This window comes from Nelusetta ayraudi, unplaced genomic scaffold (assembly GCF_046127955.1).
Source record: "Nelusetta ayraudi isolate G7.1 ecotype Tasmania unplaced genomic scaffold, CSIRO-AGI_Nayr_v1 ptg000164l, whole genome shotgun sequence".
In the NCBI taxonomy this organism is placed as follows: domain Eukaryota; kingdom Metazoa; phylum Chordata; class Actinopteri; order Tetraodontiformes; family Monacanthidae; genus Nelusetta; species Nelusetta ayraudi.
In genome coordinates this window covers 374,532-390,346 of record NW_027466214.1, presented here as the reverse complement: position 1 = coordinate 390,346, position 15,815 = coordinate 374,532, and the positions used below count along the sequence as shown (strand labels likewise).

Sequence of the window (15,815 nt, the reverse complement as noted above, 5' to 3'; positions counted from 1 at the left end):
CGACGGCAACGCAAACGCTACGGATAGCGGTGTCGTCGCGAAATTTAAGTGCGACAGCGGTTATTTTCACAAGACTTAAGTTCCTCCCCACGACTAAAGGCAACTACAATAGCCTCTTGCACTGAGAAAGAATTCTCCCCACTTTTCATGGTCTACCAATTCTCTCTCCCTCTCATAAACTCAGCCAGATGTTGCCCAGTTTTTTTTTTTCCTTCTTTACCTCCTCCTTAGGGGGAACATAGGGGGTGGAGGTGGAGGAGATGAGGGGGTCCGGAGGCATGGTAAGGGAGCAGAAATGCAGCCCAGAATGTTTTGAAAGTGCTCTTTGACGCAGTTGCAGCCTCCAGCATCCACCGACGGTAACATTAAGCTGGAAACGGGACCACTTGCAGGACTCGCTACTTCACACACAATTCAGCCACACGGAGAGGAAACCCTCACAGGGATTTGGCCATGAATTCACTTTCAAATCCAGTTTGTACAGGTTCCATTCTGTCGCCTTTGAAGTGTATAAAGGTCCCACGTTAGAACCATCCTGTTTTCTCAGGTTATTTTTGATGAAGATTTTTTTTCTTAATCCCAGGCTCCCGCATAGCAGTTTTGTGTAGTCATAAAAAAGATAAATTAAAAAAAAAAAAAAAACTTTTTGGGAACTGAGCCCTTCCAGCAGAAAAGGCTCCAGTTTGATCATCAGCACTTACACTGTGTTGGACGTTAAATCCCAGTCGGGGGTGTCATTGCAAACCTGTCAGTCGACCTTGCCTTTTGTGACATCACAAAGAGCAAAAACTTAGCGTTTACAACAACTTTCTAACAAACACTTTTTTCTGACTGGGGCGCCCACTGAAAGACTGCAGACACATCACTGTTCAAGAACACACACAATAATAATCTTTCAATAATTGTCAAATTATTTCAAATTCAATGTTCCCCCAATTGTCATGATCTTTATTTTTATTTTTTGTCAGTATTCAATGGGAGTTTCTGTGCCGACAGAAAAGGCACAGAAACGTGTTTCAATACACCGTGCAGAAGGCACCGAGTTTTGTGATTGATGACACGCCAGACAAATAACAGTTTGATCATGTGTGACTCATGTTGATCAGGTAGGCTTTTAGTGTTCGATATATAGCAATACACACACACACACACACACACACACACACACACACACACACACACACACACACACACAGTATTTACAGGTTGGTCCTCCTGAGGTCTAAAACTCTATCTGCGCCCCTGGGAGACACATGTGTGAATGTCCCCCCCCGCCCCCCTGAAAAATGTCACTAGTCTGCCATTTCCTGCTTTACTTTTTTTTCTGGACATAATGCACCATAAAAAAAATGACTGCAAAGGTCGCGGTAACTCATGGGGGCCTTCAGGTGATGAGAGCAGCCTGTGTAAGCACGCTGGCTTTGGACCTGCTTGTCTTGATTTAGCCGGAGTGGTAACTTGATCTGCTGCGGGAAAAAAAAAAAAAGAAAGAAAGAAAAACCGAAGTAAAAGAAGGTGGGGAGTGAAAAAAAAAACTACCTATATGCTCTACTAGCAATAGCCTTGGGTGCTTTTAGAAGTTTATTTGAGGTAATGGAGACGCTTGTTTTGTTACAGTCCGTTCCGCGACGCCCCTCCCTTCGCCTCCTCCGTCCGTCCGTCCGTCCGTCCGCCGCTCCTCCGTCTCCAAAACTTCACCCTCACTCACCCAGAAAAACCGCCTCCTAGCTCGGAAGCTAGCGGACTGGAGGGGAGGGGGAGGGGGAGGGGAGGGGAGTGGCGGAGGGCGGGCTAGTGACGCGCATGCGCAGTAGGTAGATCCTTGACGCCGCGCATCCCAGCGCTGGCCTGTCGGGGAAAGAGGCGGAGGCGGCCGGCGGCAGGTGAGAGAGAAGAAGAAGAAGAAAAAGACGGAAGGAGAGAAGAAGAAGACGGAGGGAGGGAGGGAGGGAGGAAGAGAAAAAGAAGGAGGGAGGGAGAGTCGCCGGCACATTTCTGCACTTGAGGCTGTCGCACACACACACTCACACACACACACTCACACACTCAGTGCTTCTCTCACACCGCAGCTCTCGTCGACGTTTTCCTCGACTTCTTCGTCTTCTTCTTCTTCTTCGTCTTCTTCTTCTTCTTCTTCCTCCCCTCCTTCGTGTCACCCAGAAAGCCAAGCCGCACTGTTTGGGAGATTAAAGGAACGTTTCGCCGCAGCACAAACTGTCTGGAGCCGATCAATTGTGGCATCTGTTTTCTTTTGGGGTTTTTGTGTGTGAGAGTGACTTTTCTTGCACGCCAGGACTCTAAACTCGACTGAAGGGAAACTTTTTTTTGGGGCCCCCCCCGTTTTTGACCGTTGTTTTGCCCAGAGATGGAAGGTACGTTGACGAGTCGCCTGTGGCGAGGAGCTCCGTGCGGATCCGTCCGCAGGTAAACTGGATTTTTTTTTTTTTTTTAATTTTTAATTTTTCTTCTTCTTTTTTTTTTTAAACGATCACATCCACATTTTCTTATGTGTGTGTGTGTGAGTGTGCGCGCGCGCGCGCTTTTTTCTTGATATAGCTCGGCTATATGCATAGAGAGAGAAGGAGTTTTATTTTTTAAACGCTTCTTCCAATTAGAAGAGGATCGACGGGGGGAGATTGGACATTTCCGCCGGTGGCCTCTGCTGTTTTCCAGGCTGCGTCTCCACCACTCATTCGTTAAAGACAAGTCTTGTTTATTTTTGTTTTTAAATACATTTTTTTTTTAAATACATATATATATATATATATATATACACACACACACACACACACACACACACACACACACACACACTCTCTCTCTCTCACACACACACACTCACACACAAATATATATATATATATAAGACCGCTGCTTCCCCACCGGTCCAAGCCAAAGTGTTTGGAAGCGCTGCTGGATGCGGCTGAGGAGCTCCCATCTCGGCTTCCTCGCAGTTCTTCCGCAAACACTGTAGAACCTGCAAGACGGAAGAGAGGGAAACTGTTTGAATCCACCAGGGGGATTTATTGCTCTCGATCTTGCGTGATCTGCAAGAAAGTGGATTACAACTTGTTGCTGGCTCTTCGCTCTCCCCCGGTGAGTATCGCTGTAGCTGCTCTCACACAGACGCAGCTTGGCGTTCAAGTGCGAAAAGTGCTCGTTTCCTGGAAGTTATCGTTTGGGAAAAACGAATGGTTTTGATTTTTATTTTCTTGAATTTTAGAGAGTTGTTGACGTGTGATGCGAGAAACGCACCGATGTCGACGACCGCGGCGTGTTGATTGTGACACCAAAACAACTTTACAATTGTTTTGTTTTGTTTTGTTTTTTTGCAGTCGTTTAGTGATTTACATTTTGTTTAAAACGTATTCAAATGACGTGCTGGATAGTGTTGCTGTAAGCGCCCCATTATATATAGGTTAAATAAAAAATAATGATCTTTGGTGCTCAAACCCTTGTAACCTGGCTCCCTCTCCTGGTTTTTTCACACAGCAGAACCAGGGGAGGAAATGCGCTATTAAACACGGATAATATTCCAGACGAGAAAATTTAAAAAAAAAAAAAAAAAAAAGGTCCCTGCGCTAAACGTCTTTTCGCTGACTCACGTTCAAAAGAAAAAAACAAAACAAAACAAAATAAGGTAGTTTTTCATCGCAAGATTTTAAACTGAAGGTGACGAATCAGTCATTTTAAAAGTACGCCGAAACAAGTCGTCCCCTCGACACATCATCTATTTGTTAAAATGAAAGTTTTAAATATTTTAAATTGTTTTTGTTTTTTTACTACACAGCACATAAATTGTGTCATTCCGCTCTTCTTTATTTAACTCTGTTTCCCCCCTTTTCTAGACTGCAAAGCTTTAAATATTTATTATTATTATTATTATTATTATTATTATTATTATTATTATTATTATCATTTATAAGATGAGCCGCTTTCCTCATGTTGTAACATGCAAAAAACAAACAAAAAAACACAAACAAAAAACCGTGCGCCAAACGAGCCTCACACGCACAGTTTGGCGCACAACTAATTGAATTGTAAAAGTATATTGGCAGTGGAAATGATGATAGCAATTCTAAATAATAATAATAATAATAATAATAATAATAATAATAATAATGATAATAATAATAATAATAACCCGCTCTGTGGCGGTGCGGTGGCTTCAAACTGTGTGTTTTAATTAAACGTGCCGGAATGAGTGTTACATTTAACGGCCATTAAAATAGGAGCACTTGGCTGCGAACTACAATGAACCTGGAGTCTCGACTCTGGCCTCCTCCGCGACCACAACCCTGGGAGAAATGGACGCCAGCGTGACAAATTGAGAGCGCATTTAACAGCTTCCACGATGCACACGCACGCACGCACGCACGCACAGGGTCCCAACTCGAGGCTGTGACACATCTGGTCAACTTTAGAAGGCAGTCACGGATCTATATCATTTATTTTTTGGGTTTTATTCAGCTGGTAGTTTGAATAACAAGCAATTATTATTATTATTATTATTATTATTATTATTATTATTATTATTATTATTATACCAGGCTGTCAGTTAGAGTATTGTTAAATCTTGTTTCGCGATAAACTTAAATAAGTTTTTGGATTTGGCAATTTCTGAAAAATTTCTGAAAAAAACGAAACCTTGCAAAATATCATGTGGCCCATGTGCTTAAATAAAATGTATCTCACTTTTTGTGGTTATTTATTACATTTCTTTCAGATTCGTTTTTCTAATCAAATGTAATAGACATAATATATATATATATATATATGTATACTGAAAAATCAAAAATTAGATTTTAGTCAATTAAATTATAAGCCCGTTGCTGAATATTTTATTTGAAACTAAAGTGAATAAAATGTATTAAAATAAATTAAAGCAATTTTGGGGTTTGACCTTTGACCCCCTGTGTGAGATGTACTGACAGGTTTTTTTTTTATTCATTTTTTATTTGTGAAAAAAAATTGCTGCTGTTCCTGCTCCTGTTTTGCTATTGCTGTTGCTGCTGTTACCACTGCTGCTGTTACTGCTGCTGTTCCTGTTGCTGCTGTTACTGCTGTTGCTGCTGCTCTTACCGCCAATTTACACCAAAAGCGAGTCGCGTGGGAACCGCTCCGTACCCTCTCACACCAAACACACACAAAGAAAAATAAAGATCAACCGAACTGCGAGTATCGTACAGAATGCAGGTATTTAAGTGTACCTGCATTTTCTTCATCATAGTTTCAGATTTAAAGTAAAATCTCCTTTATTTTTTGACAGCCGAACTGAACAGTGTTGAAACTGATACGTCACGTCAACGTTTCAAAGTAAAATACAGCACATATAAAAGCAAAGGACAGCAACATCAATCAGTCCACCGGGTTTTCCAATCATCGACTTCCTGCCTCAATGATTCTACTTGTTGAGCTTCACGTGGTCCCTACGCGTGAAGCATGAAAAAACTCTAGCATTTTTTTTTTTTTTCCCAGAGCTGCGTGGTTTCAAGCTTCTGAAACGCAGCCGTGCCACACCTGGTGTGAACGTGCACACTGACTTTAATGGCCGCCGTCTACTGCGGAGCCGCAAACGCGCCGCAGACACGATTGGTGCAAATTGGGGGTAACTGCTGCTGCTGCTGCTGTTACTGCAGTGACTGTTACTGCAGTGACTGTTACTGCAGTGACTGCTGCGATGTTACTGTATCCATCAGTTTCATGTGATTCACACTCATAACTACAGCCAAAAGCGCAAGCGAGCGCTAATGTACTGTCTCTCTCTCTCTCTCTCTCTCTCTCTCTCTCTCTCTCTCTCTCTCTCTCTCACCAGACATCCAAATAGTTTTCCTGAATTTCTCCTTCTTACATTCCAGAAATGTGCCCTGTGTCAGGCTAATTTGCATCTCTCTCTCTCTCTCTCTCACTCTCTCTCTCTCTCTCCTCTTCCAGAAGGGCGGCACTATGACCCTGGGACTCTGCTGGCCTCTAGGCTCCAGATGCACCGTCTCAGTGCTGGTGCTGCTCCTCGCGCTCTGCACGCAGGTGGCAGTAGAGGCCAACTCCTGGTGGTATGCACTCATTTTTCCCGCCTCCACACCACCGCACCATACATACCACATACCTGTCTTTTTCCTTGAGCTTTTTTACACCCAAGTGCGTCACTTTTTTCACAAATGTGGTCCAGAATCAAAAGGTTTGAAGGGAAAAAAAGCCAAAGATGTGTCTGTGTGTGTGTGTGTGTGTGTGTGTGGGTGGGTGTGTGTTTTAGTTAACACAACACGCTAATTATGACCCATGAGTTTTAGGCCACTCCCCCACCAGCTTACACACACACGCGTCACTCCTCTGCATAATATATGTGTATGTGTAGATAGAGAGAACAATGTGGCTCGTGAGTGTGCGTCTGAATGTGTGCAAACACAGACAAGCGTGTGTTTACGCACACACTTGCTGTTTAACGTCTCGATGGAGGCTCCACTTAGAGCAAATCACCACCCTTAGAATCCCGTGTCTGACTGTCTTCTTCTTCCTCATCCTCCTCTTCTTGTGTGTGCTAGTGTCTGAGCTGCCGTGGTGGTGAGAAACGCAGAGCGTTTACAGCGGGCTTTTACTCCTCAGTAAGCTGATCAGAGCTGCTGTTGCCCCCCCCCCCCCAACTGCATGAAAACAATCCAAGCAAATCATTTTAAGAGGTTTTTATACAGAAGTTTATTTTAATGAGCTCGGAGTCGACGTCAAAGCACAACTAGTTGTCCATTGGAGGACTACCGTGTGTGTGTGTGTGTGTGTGTGTGTGTGTGTGTGTGTGTGTGTGTGTGTGTGTGTGTGTGTGTGTGTGTGTGTGTGTGTGTGTGTGTGTGTGTGTCTAACTTTTTCCAAAGTAAGAGGACACACACAGGTGTGAGAGATTTAAAGTGTCAGAGAAGTGAAACGATTGACAACATGCACTTTTGTGCGACTGTCAACCTGCATGCGTGTTTCGACACACGGGCTGTGTGTGTGTGTGTGTGTGTGTGTGTGTGTGTGTGTGTGTGTGTGTGTGTGTGTGTGTGTGTGTGTGTGTGTGTGTGTGTGTGTGTGTGTGTGTGTGTGGGGCCTGGAACCAGAACTTTCTGTCTCTGTCTCCTTCTCTCTTCTCTTCCCCTGCTGTTTGTCTTTCCTCTCACTCTGTCAGACACTTTTCATTTCTGATTAATCCCCCTGAGCAAAGTTGAGTTTTGTCAAGCTGGACAGGAGGTCACTCACAGAGACACGAGAAAATGTGGTTCATTTCCAAAATAAAATACTGCGATTGACCAATTGAATCATATTTGTGTACGTTATATTTGTCAGTATGTGGTATCAGAGTGTGAGAGAGATGAAACAGACATAGAAATACACACACGTGAAATGGCCAATCTCACATGCAAGTACTTAGCAACACCTGCCACATCTTTACCATGTGAGAGGTTGTTCTCACTGTCTGGACATATTGCCCAGAGGAAGCAAGCTGGTCTGTTTGAGCAACTGGCTCAGTGCAAAATAAATATATAAAATAAATATCCTGAGTTACAGAAAGAGCAGGGTAAAAAACTAATTGTGGTCAACCGCGAGTTAACGCAGGATGGTAAACGATTCAATATTACGATTCGATTAAAAAATTATCTCCTCTTATTAAAGTTTGATTCGATACTCATCGATTTGATACATAAAATTTGATGTTATACTAAATATTTGTTGTAAATATTTTATGAAACACACAGTACAATATTTTCTTTTCAAATTCTTATCAGAAAAGACCAAATATCCAAAAGCATGGTGCCTTTATGCCACTGGCAAAAACACACAAACAGAACAACAAAATAACATGTCAATGTATTTTTATCGTTAAACATTGACCAAACACAGGTAACAAAAGTGCACTTTCTTTGACCTGAGCAATGAGCATAGGACTTTAGAAGACTTTCGCTGGACTATAAAATCTTGGAATTAAGGGCCAGTAAGTGAATGAGGCTGTGTGAGCCACATGCAATGATTTATTTTAATGACAATGAAGAAACCTTTACATCGAATCCCGAACTTTAAGGAACAGTGTGCGCGATCTATTAGCTTGACAGATAGCGGTGAGGGTCTACTGACTGCAGAGTGGTGAGGGTCTCCTCTCTGAGGGTCTACTGACTGCGGAGTGGTGAGGGTCTTCTCTCTGTTCCTCTCCTGACTGCAGCTGCTTGCCAATGCGTGGGGCTGGAGGCTGTGAGCATCTGTGACTGCTTCGGGGCGGGGGAGGGGCTCGTAGCAGCACCCGCTGCTCGCTGGAACTGTGTTCAGCGAGCCGGGGAGCAACACGCGCTTTCATGTTAGTCTCCGAAATACCAGAAAAGTCTCCAATAAAACCAGGCAAAGTCACTGGATGTGTCGCCAGTTTTGACAGAAACGTCGCTATGGGGAGTTTTAAAGTTGCCAAGTTGTCACCAACACTGCAGCTAGGCACCTGCCGCGCTTCGCAAGCAGCTTCAGGTCCAATCCAAGGTCGATCCAAGGAGGTTGGCTACATAAAAAGCTCTTGGGTCAAAGAAAGTTGAGCACACCTGCTCTAAAGCGTCTTCAACTCTAATAGTTTTGTTGCTTTTTATTCCCCTTTATTCACTCATTCACTGGTCCGTCCTTCCATTCAGCTACACGTTAAAGAATTGCAGCAGCGTTCAGTCGTGTGTTGAGACTCTTACTTAACTTTTGCTACTCTTCTCCCCCTCCCCCTGGGACCCTCCTTACCCCTGCAGGTCCCTGGCCATGAACCCCCTACTCATCCCGGAGGCCTACATCATTGGGGCCCAGCCCCTGTGCAGCCAGCTGGCGGGCCTGTCGCAGGGCCAGAAGAAGCTGTGCCAGCTTTACCAGGACCACATGCAGTACATCGGCGAGGGCGCCAAGACGGGCATCCGGGAGTGCCAGTACCAGTTCAGGCACCGGCGCTGGAACTGCAGCACTGTGGACAACTCCTCCGTCTTCGGCCGCGTCATGCAAATAGGTGAGGAGCCGTTACCTGTGTGTCAAATACAGAAGGTTACAGCTGTGTTGGACCATCCATCTGCATTCTGCTGCTTTATCCCGAGTGAAACTCCATTTGTGTGTGTGTGTGTGTGTGTGCGCGCGTGTATGTGTGTGTGGGTATGTATACAATGTGTACAAGTCACCGACCCTGGATCCAGCAACACAGCCCCAGACCATCACACTTCCTCCTCCATGCTTTACAGTTGAAGCCACACACTGTGGAACCATCCTTTCGCCGACTCAACAGCGTACAAAGATCCTGTGTGATGAACCCAATATTTCAGATGTTGATTAATCTGTCCATAATACCTTCTTCCAGTCCAATGGCAGTGTTTCTTGGCGCGCGCAAGCCTCTTTGTCTTATTCTGACGTCTTAGCGATGACTTTCCTGCTGCAACTCGTCCAGTCACAGTTGCAGCTCGAAGTCTTCTCTTCACAGTTGAAACAGAGACTTGCTTACTACGACCACTATTATTAAGCAGTGCTTGAAGCTGTTGGCCTGTGAGCTGCCTACCACGCAAGCTGTTAACTCTCTGAACTTGTCCAGTGATTCAGTTGTATCTTTGGGTCTGCCAGACCTCTTCCCCTCAGAGTTTGCCCCAGTTTCTGACTTCCTTTTTGATGTTGAAGGAAACTCACTCACCTTCACTTTCTTTGCAATTTCTCTGTAGGAAAGACCTCCATTTTTAAGTGTTATGATGGTCTGTCTGTCTTCCAATTGCTTTTTTCCTGCCATTTTTGGAGCAAAGCACTACTTTCTGCAGTGCAATACTGTTCAACTGATGCTCACGAGGGTATGGTACCACAGTGTGTTCCAACACTGCTTTTATGCTGACAGAGGCTTTTGTGAGTAATCCAGCAAAGTTGGAACACCTGTAGGAATTAGTAGCACCAGCTGTCAAGGCTTGATCATCCTCCATTGCTGCAGGACAGCTTTCAATTGTTAACCCATTTTGTGCTCCCTGAAAAAGGCCTTTTTGTATAATTATGAAATGTACCTTGTTTTTCAGTTTTGGGTAGCCTTACCTTCTTCTTTTTTACCCTCTGGCAGTTCAATACTTACCTTTGTAACATTTCAAGCTATTGATTGGACTTGAGTGACTTAAATTGCAATAAATAACTGGAAAAATTGGGGTGTTCTAAAACTTTTGACCAGTAGGATATATATATACAGTACATACAGTACTTACTTACTTCTTCTACCACATGATCTGGACTTGGGTCACGGGGGGAGCAGCCTCAGCAGAGACACCCAGACTTCCCTGGCCCGAGTCACCTCCTCCAGCTCATCTGGTGGGACCTCAGACAGTCCCAGGCCAGCCGGGAGACATATTCCCTCCAGCATGTCCTGGGTCTTCCTCGAGGAGGCCTCCTCCCAGTGGGACATGCCCAGAAAACCTCCCCATGGAGGTGTCCAGGAGGCACCAAAACAGATGCCCGAGCCACCTCAGTTGGCCCCTCTCAATGCGGAGGAGCAGCGGCTCTACTCCAAACTCCTCTCTGTTGACTGAGCTCCTCACCCTGTCCCTCAGGGTACGCCCAGCCACCCTACGGAGGAAAGTCATTTCGGCCGCTTGTATTCATGGTCTTGTTCTTTCGGTCACTACCCAAAGCTCGTGACCATAGGTGAGGGTGGGAACGTAGATCGACTGGTAAATCCAGAGCTTTGCCTTTCGACTTGTTTCTTCTTCACCACTCTTCCCCCGCCTCTGCTTCCTCAGCGGAAGACGTGACGGCAGGATTAAGGAGATCCTCAAAGTATTCCTTCCACCGCCGGACAACATCCCCAATCGAAGTCAACAGCTCCCCACCTGCACCATAAACAGTGTCGGTGGCGAACTGAGGCGCCAGACGGTTTGCCAGAACTTCTTCGAGGCCGACCGAAAGTCCTCCTCCATGGCCTCCCCAAACTTCTCCCAAGCCCGAGTTTTTGCCTCCACTACCGCCCGAGCTGCAGCACACATGGCCTGCAGGCACCCAATCAGCTGCTTCCGGGGTCCCACGAGCCAACATGGCTCGATAGGACTCCTTCTTCAGCTTGACGGCATCCCTTACTTCCGGTGTCCACCACCGGGTTCGGGGTTTACCGCCGTGACAGGCACTGGAGACCTTACAACCACAGCTACGAGCAGCCGCGTTGCCAATAGAGGTGGAGAACATGGTCCATTCGGACTCAATGTCTCCGACCTCCCCTGGGATCTGGGAGAAGCTCTCCCGGAGGTGGGAGACCGCACTGACAGAGGGCTCAACCAGACGTTCCCAACAGTCCCTCACAATACGTTTGGGCCTGCCGGGTCTTTCCGGTCTCCTCCCCACCGCCAGCGGAACCAACTCACCACCAGGTAGTGATCAGTTGACAGCTCAGCCCCTCTCTTCACCCGAGTGTCCAAGGCACAGGGACGGAGGTCTGATGACACAACGACAAAGTCGATCATCGTCCTCTGGCCCAGGGCATCCTGATGCCACGTGCACCGGTGGACACCCCAGTGCTCGAACATGGTGTTCGTTATCGTCAAACTGTGACTAGCACAGAAGTCCAGCAACAGAACACTATTCGGGTATGAGATTAAATGTGCGACGTTGCATCCGAAAATGAAGTGGTCGCCACTCTGTCCCACCAGTCGTTACTCCTGGTTCTGATCCATACGAGCTGCAGTAGAATTAAAACCAGTGACTTGATACAGTCCGCAAACAGGAAGTTGATTCTTATTCGTTTTCAGGTGAAACTCACCGTAGTTTTGTGCTTTACTGCCCCCTAGTGGTTAAAAATGCACTAATGCGATCACAAGTGGCACGCTGGAGACGCATGCTAATGCTAATGTGCGAACAGATGCTTCAAGATGCGTACTTGTGATACGATCCCCCAAAACAGTTCCAAGTGACCGAGTGACTCCGACACCGAGTCGCTCAACTTTGTGACGTGCTTTCTAAAAGCTAAAATGTTTTTCTACGCATGGCTGCTGACTGGGACGCCAGCACATTTGTGTACTCTACCGCTCAGGAAAGACGCCATTGCACATGTGCGACTCTCGGCAGAGATTGTCACGAAGTGAGATGGTTCACTCCACTGGAAAAACACAAGTCTGGCAACAATTTTTCGGAATTCATTGTCGACTATTTTTATTATTGATTTTTGATGACAACGTCGACAAATCGTTGCAGCCCTAGATCTAGGTGGTTCTGGGGTGGTTCTAGGAGGTTCTAGGTGGTTCTACGATGATCTGAAACAAACTGTCACGAAGCATCGCCACTCAAAAGGGGCCGAAAAACCCAGTGAAACACACACATACACACACACACACACACACACACACACACACACACACTCACACACACAGCGGAGAGCTCCATAATTGAAAGCAGCAGAAGGAGATGTAACGTTACAAGCATGTATTTCATTTCACACACTCTTTCATTTTTCTTCTTTTTTTGCTTTCATTTCGTGCCAGACGTGACGTTCCTGTGCGTGTGTGTGTCTGTGCGTGTGTGTCTTCCCCCCTGCAGGCAGCAGGGAGACGGCTTTCACCTACGCCATCAGTGCAGCGGGGGTGGTGAACGCAGTGAGCCGGGCCTGCCGGGAGGGTGAGCTATCCAGCTGCGGCTGCAGCCGGGCCGCCCGGCCTAAGGACCTGCCCCGGGACTGGCTGTGGGGCGGCTGCGGGGACAACCTCAACTACGGCTACAGGTTCTCCCGGGAGTTTGTGGACGCCCGCGAGCGCGAGAAGAGCTTCCCCAAGGGCTCGGCCGAGAGCGGGAGGCAGCAGATGAACCTGCACAACAACGAGGCGGGCCGCAGGGTGAGGGAGCAGTAGAACACACACACACACACACACACACACACACACACACACACACACACACACACACACAGACTGTTTTATACATGTCTCCCATGATGTGTCTTTCTACTATGAGGAGGGTCACCAAAACCCTCTGGGAGGCGGGGGGGGTAGGTGGTTCTGAGATGGTTTTCAGATGGTTCTGGAATTGTGGCTTTCGGGTAGTTCTAGTTGGTTCTGGGATGGTTCATGGCTGGTTCTGGGTGGTTCTCCATCCATCTGTCCCTGATCCAGCCCTAGACCCACAATCACCAATCTCTTATCAGGCCAAGAGCTCGATAAAAGGCTGTGACGTGATGGTCCAGGTCAGTGAGGTGGTGGTTCCCCTCCTCCTCCACTGATCCAGTGTGGAAGAGTTGGGTCAGCTCTGCCGCTCCTCTTGCTCGGGCCTTTGATCCGCTTGCTGTCAGAACCTCAGCAACAGATCTGCACTCTCCTTCCTTTCCTTCTCAACATGTTGAAACTCTGCACTCTGAGGAAACGTTAGTCAGGAGATGTTGGTGTTGTGTTCTCCGTCAGTCTGGAGGAACACCGTGCAGCCAGGGTGTTTCTTATTGGGCGGCTGCTCCGCTGGGGGAGACGTGGACATCTGAAATATTAAACCATGCACTGATGTGACGACCGCCTTCTGATCCAACCTTCTGTCCATCCATCCATCTCTCCCTCCTTCTCCCTCCCTCCCCCTCCCAACCCCATCCTACTTCCCTCCTTCCCCTCACTTCCTCCCCCTACTTACCTCCACTCACCCCTCCCTCCTTCCCTATCACCCTCTATTCCTCCCTCTCCCCTCATCCATCCATCCCTCCCCCTCCTCCACTCACCCTCTTTCCCTCCTTCCTTCCCTTCTTTCCTCCCACTCCCCTCGCTCCCTCGCTCCCTCCCCTCCTCCAGACGGTGTCGGACCTGGCCCACGTGTCCTGCAAGTGCCACGGTGTGTCTGGCTCGTGCAGCCTGAAGACGTGCTGGCTGCAGCTGGCCGACTTCCGGCGGGTGGGCGACGCGCTGAAGGAGCGCTACGACGGCGGCGCCGCCATGCGGCTCAACGGCCGCGGCAAGCTGGTGCCGCTGAGCGGGCGCTTCAGCCCGCCCGGCGCCGCCGACCTGGTGTACCTGGAGCCCAGCCCGGACTACTGCCTGCGGAACCAGAGCACGGGCTCGCCGGGCACGGCGGGCCGCCTCTGCAACAAGACGTCGGAGGGCACGGACGGCTGCGAGCTCATGTGCTGCGGCCGCGGCTACGACCAGTACAAGGCCCAGCTGGTGGAGCGCTGCCACTGCAAGTTCCACTGGTGCTGCTACGTCAAGTGCAAGCGCTGCACCCGCATCGTGGACCACTTTGTCTGCAAGTGAGGGCCAAGGGGCAAAGATTAGTAAAGAACAGAGTTCCTCCATCCCTCCTCCCTTCCCTCCAGCTCTCTTTTCCTCCATTCCCTTCTCTCCCTCCTTCTCTCTCGCCCTTCCTCACTCCCTCTTTCTTCCCTCCCTCCCTCCATGCCTAGAGTAGACGTGACACGTGACAGATAAGAGAGAGAGAGAGAGAGAGAGAGAGAGAATGGAAGAAACAAGAAACTATATATATATATGTATGTGTATATATATATATATATATATATATATATATATATATATATACATATATACATATATATATATATATATATATATATATATATATATATATACATATATACATATATATACATACATATATATATGTATATATATGCGTGTATATGTATACATACATATGTATACATATATTTTAGAGTTAAAACAATGATGCCGTCGCAACAAAAAGACTGACTCGTTTTTTGAAAAATAAGTAAAAAATAATTACATCTTCAGAGAGTATCGTGAAATATTTATTTTTTTCAGATTATGTTTTTGTTTTCATCCTTCTGGCCTCATAAGCCGGCTGCCAGTTTGAATTCCTAAACAGTCACAAACGGGCTGTAAACATGGCGTGACTGTGCTGAGAGCAGGGAGGAGGAACACTATTGGACGGGACGCGGGCCGCAAGCAGCCAGTCACAGCACAGAGGTTCCCTCAGGCGCTGCTGCAACTTCCTCCAAGCGTTATGCACTTTGATAACAGAGGCTTTGACCCCGCCTGTTTGTTCTTGTGTCTTGTTGGGCCAATATATCCACATTATAACCTCTGCATTCTTCCGTAATCAACTTCCAACGGTCCAATTTAACATTGTTCACCAGTGCTTTACATGGTGCCAGTATATAGGGGGCAGTGTCGAGACTACAACTGTATATAGTACGTCTACTCAACAAATCTATTAACTGTATTTATTATCATTTTTTAAATTGTCTTTTTAGGCAGGTGACTACCTGTTCAGCACGGGCCCACTCATTTCGTGTTCACTATTGTTTTTAGTTTGAAAGGGAAATGCACCTTATTGTTTTGGACCCACAGGTCCCTCTTTCTCACTCGGCTTTCCTCTAACACACACACACACACACACACACACACACACACACACACAGATGTCATTTAGTACCACTCAGCTGACTGCTCACTCACTCACCTTGTGATGATTCTCCATAGCCACCAGCTACTTTTACCAATCCCACTGTGTATATTTATAAGCTTTTCTTCATGAACTTTCTGAGTTTTTTGGGGGGTTTTTTTGTTTCTTCAAATGTTATAGCTGATATTTTGTTATTTTTTATAAATTGGCTCAATGCTCTACTTTGTTTCAATAAATATCAAATGTAAAAAACAAAACAAAACAAAAACGACCTGGTGGGGAGTTTCTTAATCACGGCTCTCATGCCGGTTCATCGCTGTATTGCCTTGTGCTTCTTCAAGACGAGTCTTTAAAGTTCTACATGTAGATCTATTTTATGATTGAGATTTATGATCGGGATTCTCCTACTCATCTTTCCGAAGCAAAAGCGTCGGCCGACCGCTCTTTCAAGCGTGTAGCCAGCAGATTGGCTTTTTGGGAAG

The 15,815-nt window shown here is 46.7% G+C and overlaps 1 protein-coding gene and 1 long non-coding RNA gene across 3 annotated transcripts; one reads left to right on the top strand and one right to left on the bottom strand.

The window, feature by feature from the left end:
• The first annotated feature begins 1,892 nt into the window (after positions 1 to 1,892).
• On the top strand, positions 1,893 to 15,602 carry wnt5a (wingless-type MMTV integration site family, member 5a). 2 transcript variants are annotated; one of them, XM_076014058.1, is made up of 5 exons: positions 1,893 to 2,424; positions 5,935 to 6,053; positions 8,745 to 8,992; positions 12,520 to 12,812; positions 13,746 to 15,602. In XM_076014058.1, exons 2-5 carry the CDS (start codon positions 5,947 to 5,949, stop codon positions 14,202 to 14,204), a joined length of 1,107 nt encoding a protein of 368 aa, XP_075870173.1. In that variant the 5' UTR covers positions 1,893 to 2,424; positions 5,935 to 5,946; the 3' UTR covers positions 14,205 to 15,602. The 2 variants fall into 2 exon arrangements, with proteins under 2 accessions (XP_075870173.1, XP_075870172.1); XM_076014057.1 differs by lacking the exon at positions 1,893 to 2,424 and adding an exon at positions 2,961 to 3,096.
• Positions 2,339 to 2,599, bottom strand: LOC142880272 (uncharacterized). Its single transcript, XR_012925410.1, has 2 exons — positions 2,499 to 2,599; positions 2,339 to 2,467 (listed from the first exon to the last, which is right to left on the bottom strand). It is a non-coding gene; the product is annotated as an uncharacterized LOC142880272 (long non-coding RNA).
• Positions 15,603 to 15,815: the final 213 nt, after the last annotated feature.

Excerpts from the sequence above, each read along its gene's own strand:
- wnt5a (XM_076014058.1), top strand. The coding sequence starts at position 5,947 with ATGACCCTGGGACTCTGCTGGCCTCTAGGCTCCAGATGCACCGTCTCA. Across the intron at positions 6,054-8,744 it reads GTAGAGGCCAACTCCTGGTG|GTCCCTGGCCATGAACCCCC; the intron begins GTATGCACTCAT and ends TTACCCCTGCAG. Across the intron at positions 12,813-13,745 it reads ACAACGAGGCGGGCCGCAGG|ACGGTGTCGGACCTGGCCCA; the intron begins GTGAGGGAGCAG and ends CCCCTCCTCCAG.